Source organism: Embiotoca jacksoni, unplaced genomic scaffold (genome assembly GCF_022577435.1).
Source record: "Embiotoca jacksoni isolate LCO1_2020_lvr unplaced genomic scaffold, fEmbJac1.0.p SCAF_24, whole genome shotgun sequence".
Classification (NCBI taxonomy): domain Eukaryota; kingdom Metazoa; phylum Chordata; class Actinopteri; family Embiotocidae; genus Embiotoca; species Embiotoca jacksoni.
Window position 1 is genome coordinate 2,216,658 of NW_027185375.1, and position 23,361 is coordinate 2,240,018.

The window sequence follows — 23,361 nt, forward strand, 5'->3', positions numbered from 1 at the left end:
TATCAGAGCCGGCTCCTTTGTTGTTGTTGTTGTTGTCTCTCCCACAACTGTTTTAATCGATTCAACTGCTAATCAACTTTTTTTTAAAACGGGAGGTCACGAGTTCATTTCCGGGGGTCGCCAGACGGTTGGGAGAAAACTAGGTCAAATCCTCGTTGGAGGCCGGAGTTTGTATGAAACGCTCGAAGGCTTTTAATATGACACCGTGTGCGTGCATTTGTTGTGCCGCTGTATTATCGTTAACCAAGTAGCTGTGGCCAGTTTTTCCAGCTACGACTGCAGTGGAGCGATGGCACAAAAAAAAAAAAAAAGGATTTCTGCTGTGGCTGACAGGAGGGTCGGGGTGAACCGCTTTTAAAGTCTGACAGCAGCACCATAAACTGAGAAACTTCAGGCACATGAAGGTCCAACACGCCTCTGAAATGCCACGCTGATTTTTCTGAAATATGGATGGCCGTGCAGAGCAAAAAGCAGCTAAACAAACCGGATTGTTCTGCGACATGTTGTGAACCGCTGTCCTGAAGAACGAGGACGGTCCCACTGTGGCCTTTTTTTAATGACATATAAATGTCCTAGTTTGTGAAACGCACCGAAAACACAAAGAAGAAGCTTCGCGACGTGTTTCGGAGGTTCAAGTTTACAGATGAGGTCGACCCGTCCTTTAAAGCTTCCTTCCAGCCAATCAAATGTCACCACGCAGTCTACTGCTAGATATTAATATCATTAAAACCCTAATTGATGACTTGTATGTACGCAGAAGGCTTTGGGATCCGGATCTTATCGGATCAGCTCGACCTCATTCGTCTTTCATTTCATTGTAATCGAATCTCAGGTTGGTAATACAGTTTATAAAGCAGCCACATTCAGAGGGAAAGCGAAAAGGTAACCATGGTAACGTTAGCTCGACAGTGGAAAACCACATTTGCATATCGAGATGGTGAAATTTAAAGGTATGAGAGAATAACTGAGAATCCATTTTTTATACCAGGTGTAAATTTAAACTGATATCATTATCCAGGTAACATATTCACATACAGAACACATACCAGGTGAAAATGGCGCCCGTGTCCAACAGTGCTGGAATGTAACTAAGTACATTTACTCAAGTACACATTCGAGGCAGTTGTACTTTTTCCATTTAATGCACATTTATACTTTTACCCCACAGAATATGATTCTCCACACCCTTCCTGTTCAGTTAAAACCATCTATCTCCAACTTTGGAAATTGTGAATTAGAATTTTTACTGCTGAACTGAAGGATTAAGCGTTTCTTTATGGGTTGAGAAAATTCTCAGACTTTTTAAGTTTAAATAAACTATTTTTAAAACCCATTTGGATACGCTGGAAAATGCCTCATTTTTCTGAGCTGGTTGACGTTTTAGAGATTCATGGATCTTACAGAACAGAAACAATACAAACATACGATGATTTTATAGAACAAGATGCGTTACAGTAGATTCAATTTACCAATAATATTTAAAGTAGTTTCAATCAGCACAATCTCAAATAACTACAGCAGTGAAATGCTCAGTAATTCAAATCCAAAAACATCATGTATAACAGTAAAACAATGATAAGGAGCCTCTTCTGCACTGCGTGTACTTTTAGTTTTGATACTTAAAGTAAATTTTGCTGATAATACTTACATACTTAGTTAAAGGAGTATTTTCACAGGGTGGTATAAGTACTTCTTTTAAGTAAAGGACCTGAATACTTCCTCCACCGGTGGTGTCCCAACCACGGATGGATGTGTCAGCTGTTTCCTCCCTAACAGGTGCAGCAGCACTAACAGGAGAGACGGGGAGCTCAGTCCGTCCACACCTTCTGATCAGGTTACGTTGGTACAGAGCTGCTTTTGTTTCACTAATATAAACTGTTGCCGTTGTGTAAAGGTGTGGCAGGTAACATTAATCATTAAACAGGACTGAATTCCATAATACAACATGATTGTGGGCGAAAAATCACTTCTCTACTTGTTTTCTACTTGAGCAGCTTTGAATCAACACGACAGGCAGATTTCTGGCTCCAAAAAAAAAAAAAAAAAAAAAAAAAGCCAGTGAAGGATGTCACGGTTGGTTGTGATGTGTCACATCAGAGGATGTAAACAGTGAGTAGCTGCAATCAGAATTTTTAATAAGCCGTAAATTCTCTGATCAATCAAAAGTAAAAGGCTAGAGGTATATTTCAACACATTATCACATTGTTTGTACCGGAAGCTCTTTCTACAAAAACTATAGATGTTTTTTTTTACTTCCACTGCAGAAAGAACCAGACTTTTACCCAAAACAGGCTAAAAAACCCAAAAAAACAGACCTTTTATTTTCTCTTTTTATTTGGTACCACTTCCACAGGAGGAAGTTCAGTTCATTCAAAACTACCCAATGAAACTCAATACTTCCTGCACAAAAGTTTCACTTCAAAAGCCTCTTCTGGCTCATTTTAAGCCAAACCAGAAGTTCAGTTGACTGTGAACCATTACTGTTAAGCTTGGGTTCTTTGTGAGAGCTCCTATTTTTTTTTTCATGCTGCTCTTAATGAACTGTTAAAGAAGTCGGCTTTGGAGTCTGTGTTGGCTCCGATGAAATGTGAAATGCTTCGTCTTCTCTGACTCGCCCGGCTTCTCTTCTTTGTTTCCCCTCCCAGCTGGCTGTGGTCATGTGGCTGTTGACCTACGTGGGAGCCGTCTTCAACGGGATCACCATTCTTATCCTGGGTAAGCAACCACGGCAACCGGGAAGACACGTAACACCCGTGAGGGTTCGGAGAAAGTCCACGTTCCTCACTGACACTGAAAATCACTGATTATTCTATATTTTAACTCGAATAGAAATGAATGAACGCTCAGCAGGATGTTTCTAAACATTCTTACGGCTCTCCGTAACCTCTGCTGATCTTTACTGTGTATAAATACAACACTCATATTGTCGAATCATTTCTAATGGACTGAGACCAGTTTAGATTAATAGCAGCTGGACAGGTGGAGGTGTTTAAATTCCAGTTTTCACTTTAACATTTCCACGTGATGTTTTGAATATGACAGTAAACTTATCATGAGCAAAGTAAGTCTTTAATACCAGGGCTGAGTATTTCCACATTAGAACAGCAACAAACTGTCTGAGTATCTCAAAATACACCGATTCAGACAGCCAGGATTTCATGTCACATGCCCGAGGAACCAATCCCATCAACCTGCAGGAGGGGTGGGAAGGGGGGGCCTCCAGCTGCAGGTGATTGGTGGAGGGGTGGGTGGAGACGGTTTGCTTATGAACTGAATTAAGGCAAAGGTGTAGAGTTGCATTTAAGCCACTTTTAGGGTATTTTATTCTTGAAAGAAAAACTAAAACTAACGACATGCAGTTGTACATGAGACGATTGCTTTTAATTTCATCACTTTTCAGGTAGAATGGACTATTTTTTTTTTTTAAATCGGCTGTTAGACCACAGATATACTTGCTGTTGAACCACGCATTCGCGTTGACAACTTTTTGCATCGGGAACGTATTTGTTCATATACTTGACTACGCACTCCAGCGTGTTACTGAAGGACTCCACCAGAGGGCGCACCAGTGAATCAATCATATCATTGTTGTAAACCATTAAACATGGCGGGGGGGGGGGGGGGGACCAATCACGTCGTCGGCTCCGTCCCCACTCAGTTTTTTTTCCAGCATTTTCCGCCGTGCGTGGACGTAACAGTCTCGGACTTGTTTCCACTTAGTTTTTTTTTTCTTTTTCTCGAGTCCCTGACCCCGTCAGGTCTTCATACATTCGTATGTTGCATTAATTTCTGAGGATGAGCACAACCGACGCGGCGTTTAAAGCCGGTGCATCTCCGGCCTTAAGGGCACCGACAAATTCATCCACGACTGCAGCGCGTCACACAGACGAGCGGACCATCCAATCAGAGCCTTTGCTCACAGTCTGCGGTTTGGATCGACCGTCGAGCGATGTCGCACAGCGCTCGGGGAGAACTTGCTGCCGTTCTTTACCTTCAACATCACTGATTGGCCCTTTTTAAAGCCCGCGACGCTGTCCCTGTACACAACTACAGTCTGCATAGTGACAGTAAACAAGACGTAGAAGACACTGTGACCGGGTTGATTTAGCCGGTCAGATCAAATGTGAAGCAGCGTCCTGTTGTTGTTTTAACCAACATCCTCGTCTCTCTCCGTGTTCTCCAGCCAACATCCTGCTCTTCGCCGTGCCTCCCGTCTACGAGAAGAACAAGGTGAGCGTGACCCCTCTGCCACGTGTCGGGTCCAAAGCATCAGATAACAAACGAGACACTCGGACTCTGTCTGACAAGCGATGATGTCATCGGTTCGCAAACACGCGCATCAAAGAGTGATCTCATTGGATGACTCCCGTCTTTATCAGACACTGGAGGCTTTCTGCGGCCTTCGCGTCCCTGAGCGAAGTCCAGTTTGCTGAGAACATGAAGGCGCTCTGGTCTGTCGGGATCACAACGAGGCACTTTTATGCAGTTTTACTCGTCGACTGTTGAAACACAGCAGGAGCAGTGAGCCGAAGTTTAATTTGTATATTTCTAAAATGCCCTCAGCTGGCTGTTTGCACTCAGTCTGGTCGGTATTTGGACCAGCGTACTCATGCTGATGGTTTTTAAGGTTTTAATACTCGCCGTGATCCATGCCGAGTTTCACATTTCAGGGTTTTTACAGTTTCGATCGTTCAACCTCCTTCACCTGCAAAAACATTCTGGTGGCTTTGAAAACTGTTCCAAGAATGCTTAATGACGCATACTTGAGTGTTTTTTGAGAACACAATGTGTAGCTTACTAATAATATGAAAGGTGTTTTCTACAAAAGGGTCCGCAAGCAAAATGATTCACCCCCCCCCCCCCCCCTCCCCTAACATGAATATTTGGTTAGGCGTCCTTCGAGCTTTTATGACCTCCGGGAAGCGTTTCAAACCTCGCTCTGGCCCGGAGACGAGAACAAACAAGAGGTCGTTCAGTTGTTTTTCAGGCGGACCTTCCACAGGTAGTCTGGGATTTCAGGGATTTAGGAGGTTTTCGAGGCTGAACTGTTTATGCCCGTCCTGAAAGGCCTCACAGCTCGACCTCTCGGACACCCCAGTCTCATTCCGTGAGTCACTTACCACAGTGGAGGTTGAACTCTGGTCATTACCTGCAATAATGGGCTACTGCAGATAGACCGCTGCTTTAAACTGCGCTGCAAAATCCACCTCGGACTGTACGGGTTGGCAACAACGGGCAAAATCAGATCACCACGCTCTGGTTTCCTTAAACGTGTTCGACGCGAACAGGATCGGACTCGGAGGAGCAGCTCTCAGCTTTCACTGGTTCTGAAAGGAAGAGCAAGAAGATCCGTTTTTCTAAACTCTCTTCTTCTTCCCGCAGACTCAGATTGATCAGTACATCGACCTGGTGCGTACTCAAGTGAACACCACAATGGCCAAGTAAGTGCTTCCGCTCGCCAGTGAGGAATTGCTCCAGCAAAACTTCTGACAGCCGATCATTTCACATATCCGTCAACTCGTATTTCACACCTGTTGTGCTCTTCTTCTTTTTTTTTTTTTTTTTTTTCTCGCAGGTTGCAAGAGAAACTTCCGGGAGCCGTGAAGCGCAGCAAAACTGAATGATCAACACCCCTCCCGTTAGAAAAATTTAAAAAAAAAAAAACCTCCACGTCACCACCATCATCATCATCATCATCATCATCTCCATCACCATCTTAAAGCCCCTTCTCCTCCCCAACCCTCCAGTTAATCCCCCACCCACCCCACCCCCAGTCTAACTCCTCCTCCCCCACTCCGCCAACCATCACCACCCTACTACACCCAAGCCTTGCTAGGTAGAAAAAAAAAATCTCTGAGCTACTCGATATTCAATGTAAAACTACCGCACAGCTTAACTCGCAAAAAGCATTAGAGGAAAAAAAAAAAAAAAAAAAAAGAACCGAGCCAGTGCAGACGGGAAAAGCGCGTCACTAGCGAGGAAGCGATGTGTCAGCGGCGCGCGGGCCGACTCCGCCGGTCGGCGGGCGCGCCGCGAACGGGAAGCGGAGGCAGGGCGGAGTGAACTAGACTGAATCTATGGCCTGGTTTCGTCGTGTACAGCCAGGAGGGGGGCTGGATGATGGCTGATGACGTCACAAAAAAAAAAAACCAACAACAACAACAAAAAAAAGAGCAAATGTCTGTACTTTAAAAAAAAAACACACATTTCCCCTGAAGGTAGACAGCTCATCTAAGCTGGAAAAGTTACCCAGAGTAAAAAAAAAACAAAAAAAACAATGCCCCCCCGCCCCCACACACACACACACACACCTCCTCCACTCCCCCCTTCCCCCACCCAAAAAAAAAAAAGGAATAAAAAGCAAACTTTTGGGTGGTTTTTTTGTTTTTGTTTTTTGTGTCTCGTCTCATCCTGCTCTCGCTCTGCAGCTGTTGTTCGGGGATACGAGTGGATTTTGAAAAAGCAAGGTACCGGGTTCGCTGTTACCGATTTGGCTTTGATGTCGAGTTTCTTTCCATTTTCCTTCCAGGCAATTTCTGTATGTTTGAGTTTCTGCATTGCACTGAACTTTTTTGTCTTGAACCCCACGAGCAGGCTGAAATAAAGGAAAAAAAAAAAAAGAATAAAAAAAAAAAAAAAAAAAAAAAAAAAGGATTGGAACACTGAGCCAGCTGTGATAATTTGGTCTAGTTCACCCTCTTTTGATCAGATTGCTTTTCTTTTGTACGCGTGTTCACCTCAAGACGGCCGCAGGCTCTCCTCTGCTGTACGGAACATGTTAGCCTCGCTTTTTATATCAAAAGGAAACGTTCCCTCACTCTGACAGCAGTCCCCCCCCCCCCCCCCCCTCTAACTCCCTTTGTCTGTTTAAGGCCACAGAGCGTCGAGGTCTCACGTTCACTTGTACATTTTTGGATTCTTCTTATCACTACTTATTACTGTTATTGATATTAATTATAGGACGGCTGCTTTCGACTCCCTACTACCTTGACAACAGCATTGTAAGATTTCCGTTAAGTGTTATCGAGCTTCATTCATTTTTAAAGCGGAGGCCTTTTTCAGAGGGACCTCCCGTCAGATAAATTTCCTGATCGTTTGATAAGTTAAGCGAACACTCTCTGATGTTTTTGCCACAACCTTTTAAAATCTTCAATCTCAGAATGGATTACCAAATTTCTGCTGTTGGGTTGAGTCAGAAAAGTATTGAAGACATTTTCCAGTGTTTGGTTAATGATTTAACAAAAAAAACTAATAATAAATCATACGATTTTTCAAATGTTTGGACATTTGGAAAATATCTAGGAAGGTGACTGTTTAAAGCTTTTTTTTTTTACTTTTAGTAAAACTTGAAGATTTAACTTTCACAGCCAGTTAAATCAGATCTGTTGATACAATAAATATCGATAAATTCATCTAAGATTAGCAATATAATTTTATAATGGAATCGCAAACTCGCTGTCATATTTACCGGAGCCTCGTGTTGCTTTTCTTTACGTTGGTCTAAGGAAACTTTTCAGTCAAACACTGCTTACATCTCTTACAGCTGAAGAAAGAAGATGTAAGGTAATAATTTTGATTTAGGATATGACAGGCAAACATCAGTGAAAGAGTCCAATTTAAATGTGTCCTTGAAATAAAAAAAAAAAGTTTGCAATTTCATTTCATAAAACTTGAAATTGAAAATTAAAGACTAAATTAGCAACTATATTTTCAAAGTGTTGAAGTCCCGACTATTTTTTTGGCCCATTTTGGACTCCGTACCCAACGTCAGCAGTGAAAATGAAAGTTTGGGGAGGGTTGGTGTAAATAAATCAGGGAGTGTAATTTTGAGTAAAGTTGTAGGTGAAGAAGATGGAATGAGTTGTTTTTTCTTTGTTGTTTTTTTTTTTGGAGTGGTTCTTACTGGGCTCTGGTTTGTCACTTTTTTTTTTTTCTTCTTTCTTTGACTGCCACGAAGCGCATGTCGTAGTGTAAGCTGGAAACAGATTCTCACCGTTTATATAGGCTGTATCATATTCTTGACCCTGACTTTTGTTTAATATGATTATTACTTGTGATCGTTTCGGTGGTGTTTTTTTGAACTCGGTATTAAAAAAAAAAAAAAAAAAAAAAAAAAATCAAAAAAACATAAATCACATGTCAGCAGTACAGCTGCGTCTCCATGTTGTTTTTAAGGGACGAATATATGGATGGAAAGGAAACGGACGCGTTGGTGGTGTTTTCTGTCCATGTCGTGATGAGTCTGCGCACGTCCCCCCTGAATACTGAATGCCCAGCGGTGGAAGATCGTCCTTTTCACTGCCTCTCGATGCAGTAGTTCCTCAGACATCTGCCCCCCCTCCCCCCTTGCATGAGCCCCCCCCCCCTCCACTGTGTGTCTCGGTTGACTCCTCGCACATGCGTGGTGTCTCCTTCAGATTCTGAGCGGTAAAGCCTCAAATATGCAACCTTTCTGCAAGCGGTGCGTGACGGATATTCAGGCCCGAATACCGTAGACCGATGGCGTTATGCATCCCGTTTTATCCACTTAAATGTGAAGAAGTTGCACATCGTAGCTTTAAAAGGCTCGTGTTGACACTTTCGTGCGACGCTCACCGGAACACACTCGTGTTGACGACGGGTTTGCCATAAATTCAGTTTATTCCCGGCGAGTCGGTTCAACCAAAATCGCAAAATAACGGGCGAAAAGAAAAATTCACTCGTTTCCCTCTCGCCACGCAGTCGATTTGCTTCTCTTTAATTCCCCCTTTGCGGCGAACCGATTAGAATTAGAACCACGGTTGCGTTAGTAACTCCCGTTTTGTCGGTGCCTTTTCCTTTCAAGTTCCTTTCAAGCGGACGAAAACAGTTCCCAGAAACGCGGCCGGCTGTTCTGCGGTTCAAATACAGAACTCTAAATATCAGCCGCGTCATCGCCCGCCATAAAGTGCGTCCCAGTGACGCTCGAGAAACCACCGAGCGCACCGTCGGCAGTGTTTCTCATTACTAATCCCTCTGTAAAAAAAAAAAAAAGTAGTTCCAATTAAAAGCGTTCACAGAACTAAACACCATTGACTTCCTGTGTGTTTTGGAGGAGGCGGAAGGCGCCGAACCGAATGTGAAGGTTACAAACGTTAACCGTAGTTCTCTGATTTCTTTTCTGGAAGACGTGAATGGAGTCCAATCTTATCTGCATGTTATCTTACCACTGGAGGAGGGAGCTGACCCTTTAATATTTATTGAGCTACCTTCAGTCCGTCAGTCTGACCTCAACCACACGTGTTGTGCTATCGAAGCCAATTATCTTTTCAGACGCATCTTTCGGTTCAGGCGACGTTTCCTGTGTTAGCGTGCCAGTAAGGCCTCATAGAGCACTAAGTTGGCTTCTTTCTTTAGAGCGTAATATATAATATGAATAAAACTCCACAGATTTTCCTCCTTCTCTCTCCCAGCATGTTGTTGTTGTTGTTTTTTCCCCCCCCCCTCCTCTTCCTGTTAGTCTGTGTTTTCATCAGGTATGGAAATGTGTGGCAGGAGTGTGTTTGACTTTCTTTTTTTTTTTTTTTATCTCTCGTTTTTGCTTTGGACTCTTTATGGTATATAGGCGTTCGCTAACATCAGCTGTTTTTTTTTTTTTATTAGCTATGACTTTGGTTTCCAATTTTTAAGGCTTTGGGAAAGACGTTGAAAATTGAGAAAACAAACAAAAAAAAAACATACGTGGTCTCTGTACTGATGTCAAAGTGAAATTAATAAAAACACCTCAAAGGGTCACGGCTGTTGGTGAATCTGTTCATTTAGATGTAAACCGCAAATATGTTTTCACCAGTGTGTGTGTGTGTAGGGGAGGGAGGGGGGAGGGAGGGGGGGGGGGAGTTAACAATGCATCCAGATGACATATCTAAAATAAAAAAGATTTGACTTGAGAGGCAGCTGTCTGTGTGTCGGTGTTTGGGGGCGGAGAGGGAGGATTACGGTTTCTAATTTTAGATTGGGCCAACGTACCAAAACCATGAAGAGTAAAATGGTCACGTGCACGCTGGACGTCCCGCTTCAAGCCCTACATGGTGTGTGGTGTTACGTAACGCAGCGAAAGCCACATCGCTGTGAATCTTTAATGGGACGTTATAAAATTAGCCGCCGTGTTACAGATTAAGAGTCTTTTGAGTCTTTTGAGTTACAAGTTATACTCCTTTTATAAACGGTAACTTACCAGAAAGTGAAAACCAAATGAACACGCGACGCAAAATGTTTCGGCGATAGATCGGACCCTTTGTGCTTCCGCTGTGGAGGCATCGTGTTTCAATCCCGTTCTTGTAAATGTGATTTCTGGGTTAACCAATGCTCGCTCAAGAGTCAAGAACGAGCTGGTTAAGACTCCAGAGGTCACGGCGACCTCCTAAAACTCAATAACGGGATAAAACGACGGGACGTGATGACGTTTTAGTATCCAGGAGGTCAAAGGTCAACGTGTAGACATTGTACGAAAGTCGACAACGACGCGCGCCCTCCCGTGTGCGATGTTTCGTCGGCGGCCGCGTATTCAAGCGCGAGCCGCGACGCGGGCGAACGCGCGCGCGCTCTCGTCCGCTGAAGACGGACGGCAGCCTCGGTGGTGTTGAGTATTTTTATTCAAAGCCCGCTGAGGAGAGAAATGCATATGTCACATGTCGGCCATGTACAGATGAGAGGTGAGGAGACGTCAAGAAAAAAAAAACAACACAAAAACAAGGAGCCGAGTCATCAGTTCCCAGAGGAGCTCTCTTTCCCCCCCCACATCAACAGTATAAACACACACACACACACGCACACACACACACATCATATCATTCACTGTAACTCGATTCATTTTTAAATAATTAAGTGCTCTGTCAGGACTCTTGGAGCGACGTGGACCTATTCTAATAGGAAATCACAAGAGAGCGGTTCTGCTGTCCGAGCGCTCTGCAGACTTTTCTTTTGCGCGCTGTGTCCAAGTCAGATTTGATTCTTCAGAAATTTGTGACGATTTCAACATGAATATGTGTAAACAGGGCGAAAGAGCCACTGACGGGACAGAACCAACGTACCCAGAGGAAACGTAAAGCGCGTCAGAACAAAGCCATAATTGTAAAAATAGAGGTTCAAGAGGAAATATTTCACAGTACTTCTGCATGTCGTCATAATTTTACAAGAAAAAAAACAACAAATGTTTCCAGAATGAAGTCATCCTTTATACGTCAAAAAAATATAAATACAAAAATAATAAAATGTTGTGAAAAAGACTGAACAGAAGAAATAACATGTAGATGTCCTGACAGCCAAATAAATATTTTGTAAATTCACAACTTTCTATCATATTGTATAAAATATAGCTTCATTCTTCAGACATCTTTTGCGAAATACATTTTCATTGCAGTAAATAATATTTGATACTATTTCTTGTAAAATCATGACTTCTCAAAATACTGCAAATTGTTTCCCGTATTTTTTTGTTTTATGAAAAATGTTCTTTAACATAACTTTTTCTCCCAATATGACTTGCCCGGTCATTTTTTTTTATTATATTATGACTTTTTTTTTTTTTAAGACTCTCATACTCAAGTGTTAATATAGTGCCTTTTTCAAAAAAATTACACTTTTATTTTAACATTGACTTTTTTTCTTTAATTTAAATTAAAATTGTGATATTCTGAAAAGATTTGTTTTGTTTCTTTTGTTTTTTTTTTTACAGTGGCCCTAACACTCAGTCACATTTTCAGAGCCACCTTACACAACCAAAGACGATCAAATCCACGGTCTTCAAAACATCGACGGTCGACGTGAAAAGGTTCGTTGATGAAATGGTCGTTGATGAAAACTGAATCCCTGAGTTGCATTTTCCGGGCGAAGAACTGACATTTCATGGCAAACTTTGTTTTTCTTCCTCAGTTCATCTTCAACTTCTTCCGTTGCATAAACTTTGTACAGTGAATGAAACGATGAAAGCGAATCTGGAGCCAAACTAGTCGAAGCTTGTTAAAAGAGCGACGTCACGGTGGAATAAAGTAGAAAAAAAAAACTGGACATAATTACAAAGATGTTTTGTAGAAACCAGGGTGCATAAAAGTGCTCGTATAAAGGAAAACAAAATATTTTTTTTCTGATTTTCATACATTTACATATCGTTTGTGCAGCTTTGAGCTAAGATGAGTGGTGGCGAGTGGGGAAAAAAGGGTGCGGGGCCGGGTTGCGTAGACGCGGACTCGTCGGAGGTAACATACCTCATAATGGATGAGCGGGAGGACGGTGTCCCCGTCTCCTCCCGCTGTAAACAACACGTCGAGATCTGAACTCGCCGACTTTGCATGCTGCCGTTCATTGTCTTCAGCAATCGCATCAAAACACGGTCTCATTCAAATCGGCTGTACCCAGGGAACGTCGGGATTCGGTTTCGGGTATTTTTTTGTGGGGGTTGGGGGGTGGGGGCGGCGTGGGTCAGGGGTGAGGGGGGGGGGGGGGCAAAGTGCGGTCTTGTCTTCGGACGCATTTTTTTTTTTTTCTTCCCGACTAACTCGCCGAAGACGTTTTTTTGTTTTTTTTTCTAACTTCCTGAGAGACGACGTTCACGCCCTGACCAGAAACGAGCCCGCCGAACGGACACGCGGGGAGGGGGGGGGGGGGGAGACGGCGGAGCGCTCTCGAAAGAAGCGACGGGCGCGACGCAGCCGATGTCGCACCTCTCCCGACGCGGCGGGCTCTAAACCCCGCGGCCGCCGGCTGCGCGTCGAGTGTGGATTTTGTTATTGCTCTCGTAAAGTGAGCTCGCCGAGCCGGTTCGGCGGAGCCCGGCTCGCGCGAATGAACGTCGCGGTGAAAACGCACCGTTTCGTCCGAGTGGCTCGAACGCGTCTCGCGACCGTCGGGTCGGTGGAGCAACGCGCTCGCGTGTCAAGTGGAACCCGGCGGACGTCGTACTTCTTCCGTTGAAGAAGACAAACCGATTCCGCGCTTTGAATTCTCTCGTGAAGTGTCCCGGTCGTGGACACGGGTCCGACCGCGGGGCCTGTACCGAAGAACCTCACATGATTTAAAATGTAAAGATGATCTGTGTTCTCCATCGGATATCATTCCGATAAGTGTGTAGTCTGCAGAGGAAAACAAATTTCACCGAACAAATTTTTTTGCAAAAAACAAGACGCCGTGTGATGAAATCGGCGCTTCGTCGGGACTAAATATCACTTTTTAAAAACTTCTCCGTGGCATCTTTTACACTGTTTTTGGCACAGATTTATGGGCTTATTTAACTTTTCAGGAGGAACATCCAGCCGGCTCAGTGACTGTCCGTGTTTGTTCTAGATTGTTGTTGTTGTTGTTGTTGTTGTAACCACGGATTTTGTGCGACCATAAAATCTCATGAGGTCCTCGGGTGATACAGGTGATGTGCAAATAAAGCTTTAGTTTGAAATGAATCCTGGACTTTCACCTTTTTAGGCCCGTGACATTTGGAGGTCGTGTCATTTCCTGTGTGGCAGCTGCTTGAGACGCAGATTAAAAGGGGAAATTCGGTATTTGTGGAAGTGGGTCTTATTCTTATAATTTTTGTCCAATCCTGATCGATGTTCATTTTATTCTGGAAAGATTTGGGGACCAAACTTTGATACTTTTATGGTGCGACCAAATTGCTTTGATAAAATGAAGTATCAAAATATGTCTTTTCATTCGGCACCAAATTCCCATAAATGCTCTGGTTGTGCTGTTGGCCTTCCCAAATACAATCATGTGGTTTTAACTTCAACATAAATGTTCATTTTAACATTACAACAACCTGTTTCACTCTTTTCAAACTCGTTTTCCATGTCTTGTCTTGTATGTGAGGTGTTCAGGGTACAGCTGTAAATCGTAGTGTCTACTAACAACCTGTATCTGTAGTTTGCAGCCTCTCCCTGCATTACGAGGTGTTCAGGGTGACGTCTGTGAAGTACCTGAAATATAACTTGGGTCACGCCGTCCTCCTCTAAACTGGAGGGAAACTAAAGATCTGGAACATGATGTTGTAATGTAATTTTCTTTTTGTTAAAATGAATCTCATGATACTGTAAAAAAAAAAAAAGTGGCGTTCAGGAACAGATAACGAAGTCAAAGTGATCGCTATCTGTATCCGACATTTTTTTTTCAAATAACAACCCAGCCCCGACAAATACCTGAATTCAGCTTTTAGCGATAAGAACGAGGGGCCGTTTCTGAGCGGGGGGGAGGAGGGGGAGGGTTCGTGCGAGGAGCGACAGACGGAAGCCCTTTTTTTTTTTTTTTCTTTCTTTCTAAGTGCTCAAGTGTGCTGAACCGGACCCGGGGTCCGGCTCGGGGTGTCCGTGGTCCTGGGAGGAGGAGGAGCAGCAGTCGTCGGAGTGGACGAAGGGCACGCTGGTCTGGCTGTAGCTCAGCAGGGCCTGCTGCTTCTCCTCCGGGCTGGAGAACAGGGAGTGCGGGTGGACCTGCTGGATGTGTCTCTTGATGGTGCTGACCTTCAGCGTGGCCAGCGTGGCTCCGCACACCATGCAGATGAGTCCGTGTCTCCTGCAGTCGTAATCCATCAGGTACTCCATCCTCCAGCGCGCCTGATAGTTCCTCCTCTGGTCCTTGCCGGGGTAATGGCCCTGACGGGTCGGCGTGGCGGCGGCGGCGGCGGCGGCCGCGGGGGGGCCCCCGTCCCTCGCTTTGGCCTTCGCTCCGCTCGCTCCCTCCTCTCTTTTCACCGTCTTGTTGGACGTCTGGACGTCGAGGGAGGCGTCGTCGTCCATCTCGCCGCTGGTGTCGAGGACGTCGGCTTCGACCGGGTGGATTTCTGCCGGGACAGTGACTGAGTGAGAAGTGGAACCAATTCAAAATCAACCTACCGCTACACTCTTTCTCTATTTCCTCTGAATCTTTTATTGTTGTACATTATGTCAAAATTTGCAGTAAAAACATCGTTGTTTTTTTTTTATCAGACGAGGAACAACAACCTTTTCACTGCAATTTAAAATGACACGTCTCAAGTACCAGCCGGGCCCAATAACAAACGGGAAAAAAAAATACGTGTCTGCACTACATAAATACTGTTGTCGCTCAATAAATAATTCAGCCACTTCTATCGACCTCTTCTTTTGATTGCTGTTAAAAGTTACGGTCAATGTAACTCAGTATTTCACGTTAAAACCCCCGCGGGGACGGATGAGCCCTGCGTTCAAACATCCACACAGCCAGACTGTTTAGTACACCAGAAAAAGATTCAGTACGTCCCAATGCTTCGTATGTTTGACGTGGGATGCCAAAAAGTTACCAGGATGTCCGACCACATCAGGTGTCTTTTTTTTGCAGTTTGGAGGCCGGCGTGCCGCCCGTGGTGTTTTGACCCACAATCCTTTGCACGGCGGGAAGATACGTCGCAATGACTGAGCCGCCAAGACAGTTTGGTGTCCCGCCCACAAAAAAGAAGAAGAAGAAGAAACTCTCATCCTTTTTCTTTTTACTTCTAAAGTAAGCGCTACGGATCACCACGGATACGACCAAGAGGGTCAAAGTTCAAGTCGCTTTTTTTTTATTTTTTATGACGAAGTAGTATTGTGTACATACTACACGCAACACTGTAACACAAATAGTGTGAGATTGGGAACGCAGGGGGAGACCCATGCTGTTACAAACAACATACTTCCCCCCCTCAGTACACTCAGATATAGTCCTCCGTATCTGCACCTTTCCTTATTCTACATCAAAATGAACTTGTTTTCCAGCCTTCCGTTTAACGCGCCCAGTAAGCACAGAAACACTTTTATGCCGTGTTCCTCAAATGCTGCAGCTTCCTCAGCCTTTCTTAGAAAACCCCCCAAAAAAGACACAACCTTACTCACAGAGGAACATCGCAGTGTGACTGCGCATGTATTTCTTTTCAGTCGGTCGTGGCTTCTAGTTTTTTATCCCTGTTGAGTCAATATGCACTTCATTTGAGGGTAAACAGAAAATGCCTGCCGTGTAATTTAGTAGTGAAAGCAAGTTAAAAAGCTTTTAATGTGAAACATCAGTGAAAGGAAGTGATGACTTTCAGTGGGAGCATGACATCACCGTCGCTATGGAGATGTACATTAGTCTGGATTTAAGACAAGTCCAGGGTTAAACTGTGTTAAATGCAGATCAGAAGATCTGACACAACACAAAATACACAACAACTGAATGATGTTTCTAAGAACCAGCTGAAGCATACATATATATATATATATATATATATATATATATATATACAGCAGTATGTATCAGTGACTAAAAGCCTCTCACCGTCTTGGACTTGAGTGCCTTCACTAGAGTAGTCTTTGGTCCACGCTGCTGCCATGGCTTCCCGATCCTGCCGGCTCAGGCTCGTGGTCTCGGGGTGACATTCCTGGATGTGGCGGCGGAAGCTGCTGACCTTGGTTTCGTGCAGGACCTGAGAACACACCATGCAGAAGGTGCCCTGGCCCCGGGGCCCGTAGGCCACCAGGTAGTCCAGGCGGAGCCGCCACGGGTCGCCCCCCGCGCAGCCGCCTCTTCTTGGGCTGGCGGGGCAGCTGGGGTCCCTGCTGCAGGGCTCCGACGCCGCCGTCCTCGCCGATGAGACAAGTGTCCTGAGTTAAAGTGCCGTCGCCCTCCGGGTACAAGTCGGCGCTGACCTGGATGGTCTCCACGTCGGCGGCGAACAGCTTCGCCCCGCTTTCTTTGGTGTCGGGCTCCGATATTACTGTGTTGTCTGACTCTTCTGATACCGGACAGAGACAGAGACAGACAGACACACACACACACACACACACACACACACACACACACACACACACACACACAGAGAGAGACACTTAGAACATTACAAAGATTTTGTCTTCGGTATTTGACGGTTCCTATAACTGTATCGGGTCGGTACTGTGTCGCAGATGAATGGGAGCTGCTGATTATTGGTGACATTATTGGAACGCGAGTCCGACACTCAGCGGGCAGAGCTGGAAGATTTAAGGAGAGAAGACGGGATATCCGGGGCCGCTGGGTTCGCCCTGTTGCCGTGGCAACCCGCCATCCAAATCGGCAGTGATTAAAAAAAAAAAGGATGCCCGGCGGATGGTGGGTTGTGACGTCAGTGCGCTTCGAAAAGGTCAGGCGGACGAGTGACTTATGATGAGATGAATTCATCAACCCCCCCCCCCCCCCCCCCCCCCCCCCCCCCCCCCCCCCCCCCGCATTACATAATTCTCTACATCTACCAACACGCACTGAGGGCTGTTTTTGTTTGTTTATTTTATGTGTGTCTTCAGGATTAAATGTCGTATTTATCCGAATACCACCAGGACATTTCATTTGTGTTGTGCACTGAGTGTTGTGCCTTTGGGTTCCCACCGTGAGTCTGAGCCCAGGCCTGCAGGATGCAGTGCTTCTCCTCCGAGCTGTACACCAGCGAGTTGGGGTGGGTGTCCAGCACGTGGCTCTTGATGTGGTCCAGGTGCAGCGAGGGCAGTTCTGCTCCGCACACCATGCACAGCAGCCGCCCGGCCTCCGCCTCGTACTCCATCAAGAACTCCTGGCGGAACCAGGCGTGCAGCGAGTCATTCAGGTAGCGCTCCAGGGTCTGGGCCGACGGGCCGGGAAGGTTCTGCTCGTCCTCTTGCGGCGGGGGGGGCGTCGTCCTCCACGGAGCGCGGAGACAGACTGAGGGGTTGTTGGGGCTGCTCCTGAGGCGTCACCCGGGTCCGGAGGTTCTGCTCACAGGGGACATATACACACACATCATTTAGACTGGACTACACTGGGTATGATATGAGAGTTGGATGCAGTGCTGCCACTCAACCGTGCTGCCAATCTGTCCCCGTAGCAACGAAACAATCCCCTGTGACCAGAAACACATTTTCTCCAGAGACCCTCCAACATAAAAGAGACATCTGTAAAATGAACAGGATGCGACGGGACATGGACATGGACATGGACATGGACATGGACGGGGAAATGAACAGGGACGTGGACAACATGGTGCAGCAGCTGTTTCTTTCCGACAGTTCGTAAATGAATAAATATTCGGTGCTCTGCTGATGCTACGTTCTCATGCGAGTTCTTTGTTTAACGAATTCTTTTGATTTGGAAACAGTAACATCATATTGAGCAAATAAATTAAATATACGGTCTCTGATGTGTTGAAGAAAACTATCGGGACGCACAACTAGCTTTGTGAATGTCGTGAGGAAAGAGGGAACTGAAGAGTTACTCAATCGCTGCACAGAACCTGAGGCCGAACGTAGGATCCCTGTCTGAATCTTCTCTGCATGGACGTGGTAGGCAAACTCATCTAACTCATGATTCTCAGGTGCAGCTCTGTGAACACGGTCACTACCGGTTGTCACGTTGCTGATGTCTTTTCCTGTCCCTGTCTTGCAGTCGGTGGTCTATGTGAGACTGCGTGAGCACTAAACAGATGGACCGTTCCAACATCAGATGAGCTCCAACCAGCAGGTTGACTTTCTCCTCACACAGTCCTGGTGGCCTCGCTCCATCTGGCCATCACTAGCTTGGCCAGATCGTACATCCAAGCCTGCCTGCAGTCCATAGTAGTCACACTGTCCTCAGACTGTCCACTGGTCCACTGCAGAGTGTTCTACAAAGTGAACAAAATCCACTCAGACTGCCCACTTTTTCACTGTGTGGTGTGCTATATTTATTTTCGCTCATGGTTGCTACCTTTCAGTTTTCTTCTTTTCTGTCTGGACACGCAGGTTTAAACATTTATCTTGACCGTTTTCTGCCACCTACTGTCCACCATTGGAACAGCATGAAACCACAACACTTTCTGAAGGGGAGTTTCTGGCATAACTTCAACTACTGCAGAGGTGCATAAAGAAGGAAAGAGAAAATGTCCACTCCAGCAGGGGACGGGTTGATGTTCGGACTCCAGTTCTGCTTCACAACATGCACACAGAGGTTTTTTTTCATTTTGGGTCGAACTATACTTTGGATTCGGGTCACACGGTCCGGTCGAACCCTGCCTCCATGATTATGGGTTTGCATTAAGTCTCCTATCAAGCCGGTGTTGTTTACCAGTCAGGAAGCAGAGTGGGTTGTACCAAAAGGTCGCTGGTCCGATTCCCGCTCCTCCTGACCAAATGTCAGATTGTTATGCGTGTGTAAACTGTAAAGTACTGCTATATAAGTGCAGAGCATTAAATATCTCAGGTGTCTCCAAAACTGTATGAACGCAGTACAATAACAACTTATTTTTGTCTATTTAATGTTTTGTAATGTGAAAAGTCAGTGTTTGCTTCATGTGCCCCAAATATATGAAAAAAAGTCAATTTAAAATTGAAAAGGTGCTCAGAAGTAATGATTAATCTGCAATATTATACTCACAATTTTCAGTATAATTCTTTTTTTTTTTGTGTGCTTGTCATCCTAAATAAACAACACAGACCACCGTCGAACAGTCATGCCCCCGATCCGTACGATATCATCACTGAATCATTACATCATCCTCTCCTCCTCACACACCAACACACAAACACACACACACTGCCACCAAGCGTGAGCTTCGGAAAACTCCATGGCCGAGCAGTCTGAGAGGAGTCCTGCCCACCTGCAGCGTGTTGGCCTGAGTGCAGCACGTCCTCTTCTTCCTGAGGTGAAGGACCGGCAGCCGAGCCGTATGACCTCTGACCTCCCCCCAGGCTCAGGTGGCTCTCCCACCCCGAGCGGATCACCTCCTTGTCGGCGGCGCTCCACAGCAGGGAGTCCGGGTGCTTCTGTCTGATGTGCCTCTTGATGGTGCTGAGCTTCAGGGTGGCCAGCGAGCTGCCGCACACCATGCAGATCATGCCGTGCCTCTGGGGGTCGAAGTCCATCAGGTACTCGCTGCGCCAGTACTCGTGGTAGTAGCGCCGGTGGTCGCGGCCTGGAATCCGGCTCAGGCCCGGACGCGAAGCCCTCTGGATCCGGGGCTTGCGTCCGGAGGGCCCCGGGGCCGGGGAGAGGAGCAGCGGGTGGTCGGGGCCCTCTGTGATGCTCCAGTAGGTGGTGCCCGGTGATCGGACAGGAGTGACCATGCCGGTCTGGGATTCCTCGTCACCATGGCCGTTGGCAAGACCGTCCTCTTCTGACAGGAGCACGACAAAACACAGATCAGTGGCATGTTGTTCTTGTTCCACACATCTTACAGACATGTGTACATAGCTCACTAGCAGGGACAACTAATCCTACTTTTTCTCTTCTGACACCAACTTTGATAAATTATATCAGTGCTACATAGCACCACTGTGATATCAGGGCTATAGTTTTTTGGTTGTTTTGATAATCCTATCGCCTGTGTCCCAACGTCTCAGTGAAGGGCTGGATACAGACCATAATCCTATGTGGGAGGTAACATGAGGCCAGAAGTACAAATCACTACTCGGTCATGTGTAGGAGGTTCATATCATCTCTGTGGAATTTTGTAATGACAGCAACTAAGAAACTGTATCTGTCAAACGCCCCATCTACTTAATGACAGAGCGAATGCATCAGTACTGAGGCTGAAAGCATGCGGAGGAAATGGAAATGGATGTGGGTGCACTACGCTGCTAATATATTGGTAGGAATTGGAAAACATTCGCATATCCCAGATATGTCAGCTGTTGAGCAAAAGATATGTTTTTTTTTTTGTCACTGTTTGTTTACCAGTAATGTTAATTGTTATTGTCAGTGCATATATTCTTCAGAAATTCCTCAAAACAACAAATTTGAGACAGGCTTGTCGTTATTATCTATTTATGTGCTTATTATAAAATATACTGTCCATCTCATTACTGCATTGGGCAACATAGATACTCAAATAATAACTTTTGGTATCGGCCTCAAAAAAAAAATCAAGCATCAATCAAACTATATGTATATAGTGTGCAATTTCCCTCAATATGGAACTATCACTGGACTTGAGTAAAGTTTAAAAGGCTCTCATAATACGGAGATACATCGGTAATAGAGATCCTAATCTCTGAATTTGTCAAATTTAAGCAGCCTGTTTAAATAAAGGTTTACATGATTTCCCTGTTAAATTCTTACCACTGTCACTCTGTATCAAACAGTTTCTTAGAGCTTTTACAGGTAATATCTTTAATTAAAGGGATTTTCATGATCTGTATTATATATAATATTATATATATATATATATATATATATATATATATAATATGGGTTATTTATTCCTTATTGTTTAGTGATTGGTATGGAGCGGCAGTACCGCTGCTGTCCGCTAGGTGTCAGCTGTGTACCTGCTCCGGCTGCCTGCGTGCTGTTGAGCCTTTGTTTATAGGAGCCACAGAGACGGAGGGGCCATGCTGCTCCATGGCTTTGTCCCTGACACGGATTAACTGGCTGCCTGACAATGGCCGTTTCTCTGACAGCCACGCAGACCCACTTAGCTTTGGGGGAAAAAAAAAAAAAAAAAACCAAGAATAACACTAGTTTTTTTTCTTCCCCCCCCCCAATACCTCCCAAGTCGCTCTCCTCTTGCGTCGCTTCCTCCTCGCCGCTTATTATTAATGAGAGCAGCTCAGGCTGCTCGGCACACCGGAGGTCCACAGGCTCGCTCCCTCCCGGTTCTTTCTCTTCCATCACTGGCCTGGCTTTTGCTTGCTCTCGTCGCGGCTGCTGTTCCTTCCTTCCTTCACTGGATCGCAGCGCCGCAGCGGGACATGCCACACTCACAACGGCATGTTACAGCGGCAACATGTTCACGCCGCTCGGCACCGCTCCGACACGCATCTGGGCAAGGCGCTCTATAACGAGCCCATCGCCGAGGAGCCCCGCGCTCCTCTCCGCTCCGTCTGGCTCTCTCTTCCCCCCCCCCCCAACGCGCCCCGCACCGGGAGCCAAGTTAACTTTTCATAGAATCACACAATCATGTATTCCGCCGGCGAAACGAGCCCGCTGGTCCGGTGGAAGCGCCTCGGCGCGGGCCTTCCAGTAATGTATTTTAAGGCTCTTGCTTGTCTTCAGGGGTGGGGAGCCGGACTAGGGGCCCCTGGGGCTCCTTAAGGGGCTCCTGGGTAAATTTAAAGAGACAGTAGCAGCGTCGACGACGCACACCCACCACCACCACCACCACCACCACCCCCCCCGGGGTGGGGGGAGGAGGGAGGGGAGGTAAAGGGGGGGTGGGTTTGGAGGGCGCTAATACTGATAAACTGCTAATACCGCCGCTGGTTGTTGTCTCGGAGTCACCCGGTGACAGGAGGCGCCCCGCTGCACCGCACAGCGCCGGTTAAACACGCGGCGGCTCCGCGGCAAATCAGGGCCCCGCGAGCCGCGGCGAGCCGCGCTTTTGTGCCCAGGTGCCATTTTCCGAGGGCACTGTGCCTGTTTACATCTCGCTGAGTACGGTGTGGCTTTATGCCTGATTATAACCTGGTTTATTACAAGCTGCCGCTAAGGCTCTATTGATCGTTGATTTTTTTATTTATTTATTTTTATTAATACATTTATTTGTGGAAATATTAAAATTCTAAAAATCCACTGAGTACACCATCACTGTGGATGGCACTTTTTTTTTTTTCTTAAAAATAAATGACTAACTGGTAAATCAGCTAAGCCTCTTCTTATTTAGTGTTAGGCCCACGTGTTTTATTTATTTTTTTTTAAATTGAAAACATTCAGTTATTTTGGTGGATGTTGCCCCTTTACTCTTCAAATTCTCCAAAATAAAAAATAAAATAAAGCTCGACAAAGATGCCTTTTATAAAAAAAAAAAAAATTAAAAAAAAAACGTGTGTAGTCTGTGCTTGTGTTGATCAACTTGATCCGCTGTTTCCGCTCTAACAAAAAACATCCTGATGTTAGAAAATGAGAGCGGGCATATTATTTAAATCCGACACTGAACTGCAGCTCTGCGCCTGAAACTTCTGCACAAAACTGCACATCTATCGAGGTCATCTGCAAAAACAGCCAATAAATCAATGGACCTTTGTTCACATGTTCCAACTTGGAAAAAAAAAAAAAAAAAAAAAAACACGTTATTGTGAACTTTCTGTGCCTTTTCACTGAATTGTTTTTTTTTTTTTTAATCCGTTATTTAAATGATCTCCTATCCCATTTTTTTTTTGTCTAAACAGTGAAACGACTCAAAGATCAAAATGAAAAGCAAATCAGTCAGACGGTAACTCGATTCATTTGTTTACAATTATGTGAAATCATTTATTTTTTTTTTAATAATAATCCTGAATGAATGGGGTTACGGCTTGAAACGGAAAAAAAAAAAAGGGTGGTGGTGGTGGTGGTGGTGGTGGAGGAGGAGGGGGGGTGGGGGTGCGTCGTACTATACTATTTCAGTGTCAACGCGACACGCGCACACTCACAACGCGCGCGCACGACAAAGCATCCAGGGTCCTACATCCTGGTACTTTACAGCGTTGTCAA

The 23,361-nt window shown here is 45.4% G+C and overlaps 2 protein-coding genes across 4 annotated transcripts in view; one reads left to right on the forward strand and one right to left on the reverse strand.

The window, feature by feature from the left end:
• The window catches only part of rtn3 (reticulon 3), a 35,976-nt gene extending 26,223 nt beyond the window's left edge, over positions 1–9,753 (forward strand). For all 3 annotated transcript variants that reach the window (XM_069159007.1, XM_069159008.1, XM_069159009.1), the window contains 4 exons: positions 2,646–2,715; positions 4,184–4,230; positions 5,383–5,441; positions 5,576–9,753. In XM_069159007.1, the coding sequence (XP_069015108.1) occupies positions 2,646–2,715; positions 4,184–4,230; positions 5,383–5,441; positions 5,576–5,624 (225 nt within the window). In that variant the 3' untranslated portion in view covers positions 5,625–9,753. The remainder of the gene's footprint in view (positions 1–2,645; positions 2,716–4,183; positions 4,231–5,382; positions 5,442–5,575) is intronic.
• Positions 9,754–10,592: 839 nt separating this feature from the next.
• zfta (zinc finger translocation associated) lies at positions 10,593–23,351 on the reverse strand. Its single transcript, XM_069159010.1, is given in 8 exon segments — positions 10,593–14,782; positions 16,249–16,483; positions 16,485–16,705; positions 17,332–17,608; positions 17,610–17,675; positions 17,677–17,690; positions 19,550–20,065; positions 21,438–23,351. Coding segments are annotated over 8 exon segments (1,977 nt in total). The 5' UTR covers positions 21,562–23,351; the 3' UTR covers positions 10,593–14,258.
• Positions 23,352–23,361: the final 10 nt, after the last annotated feature.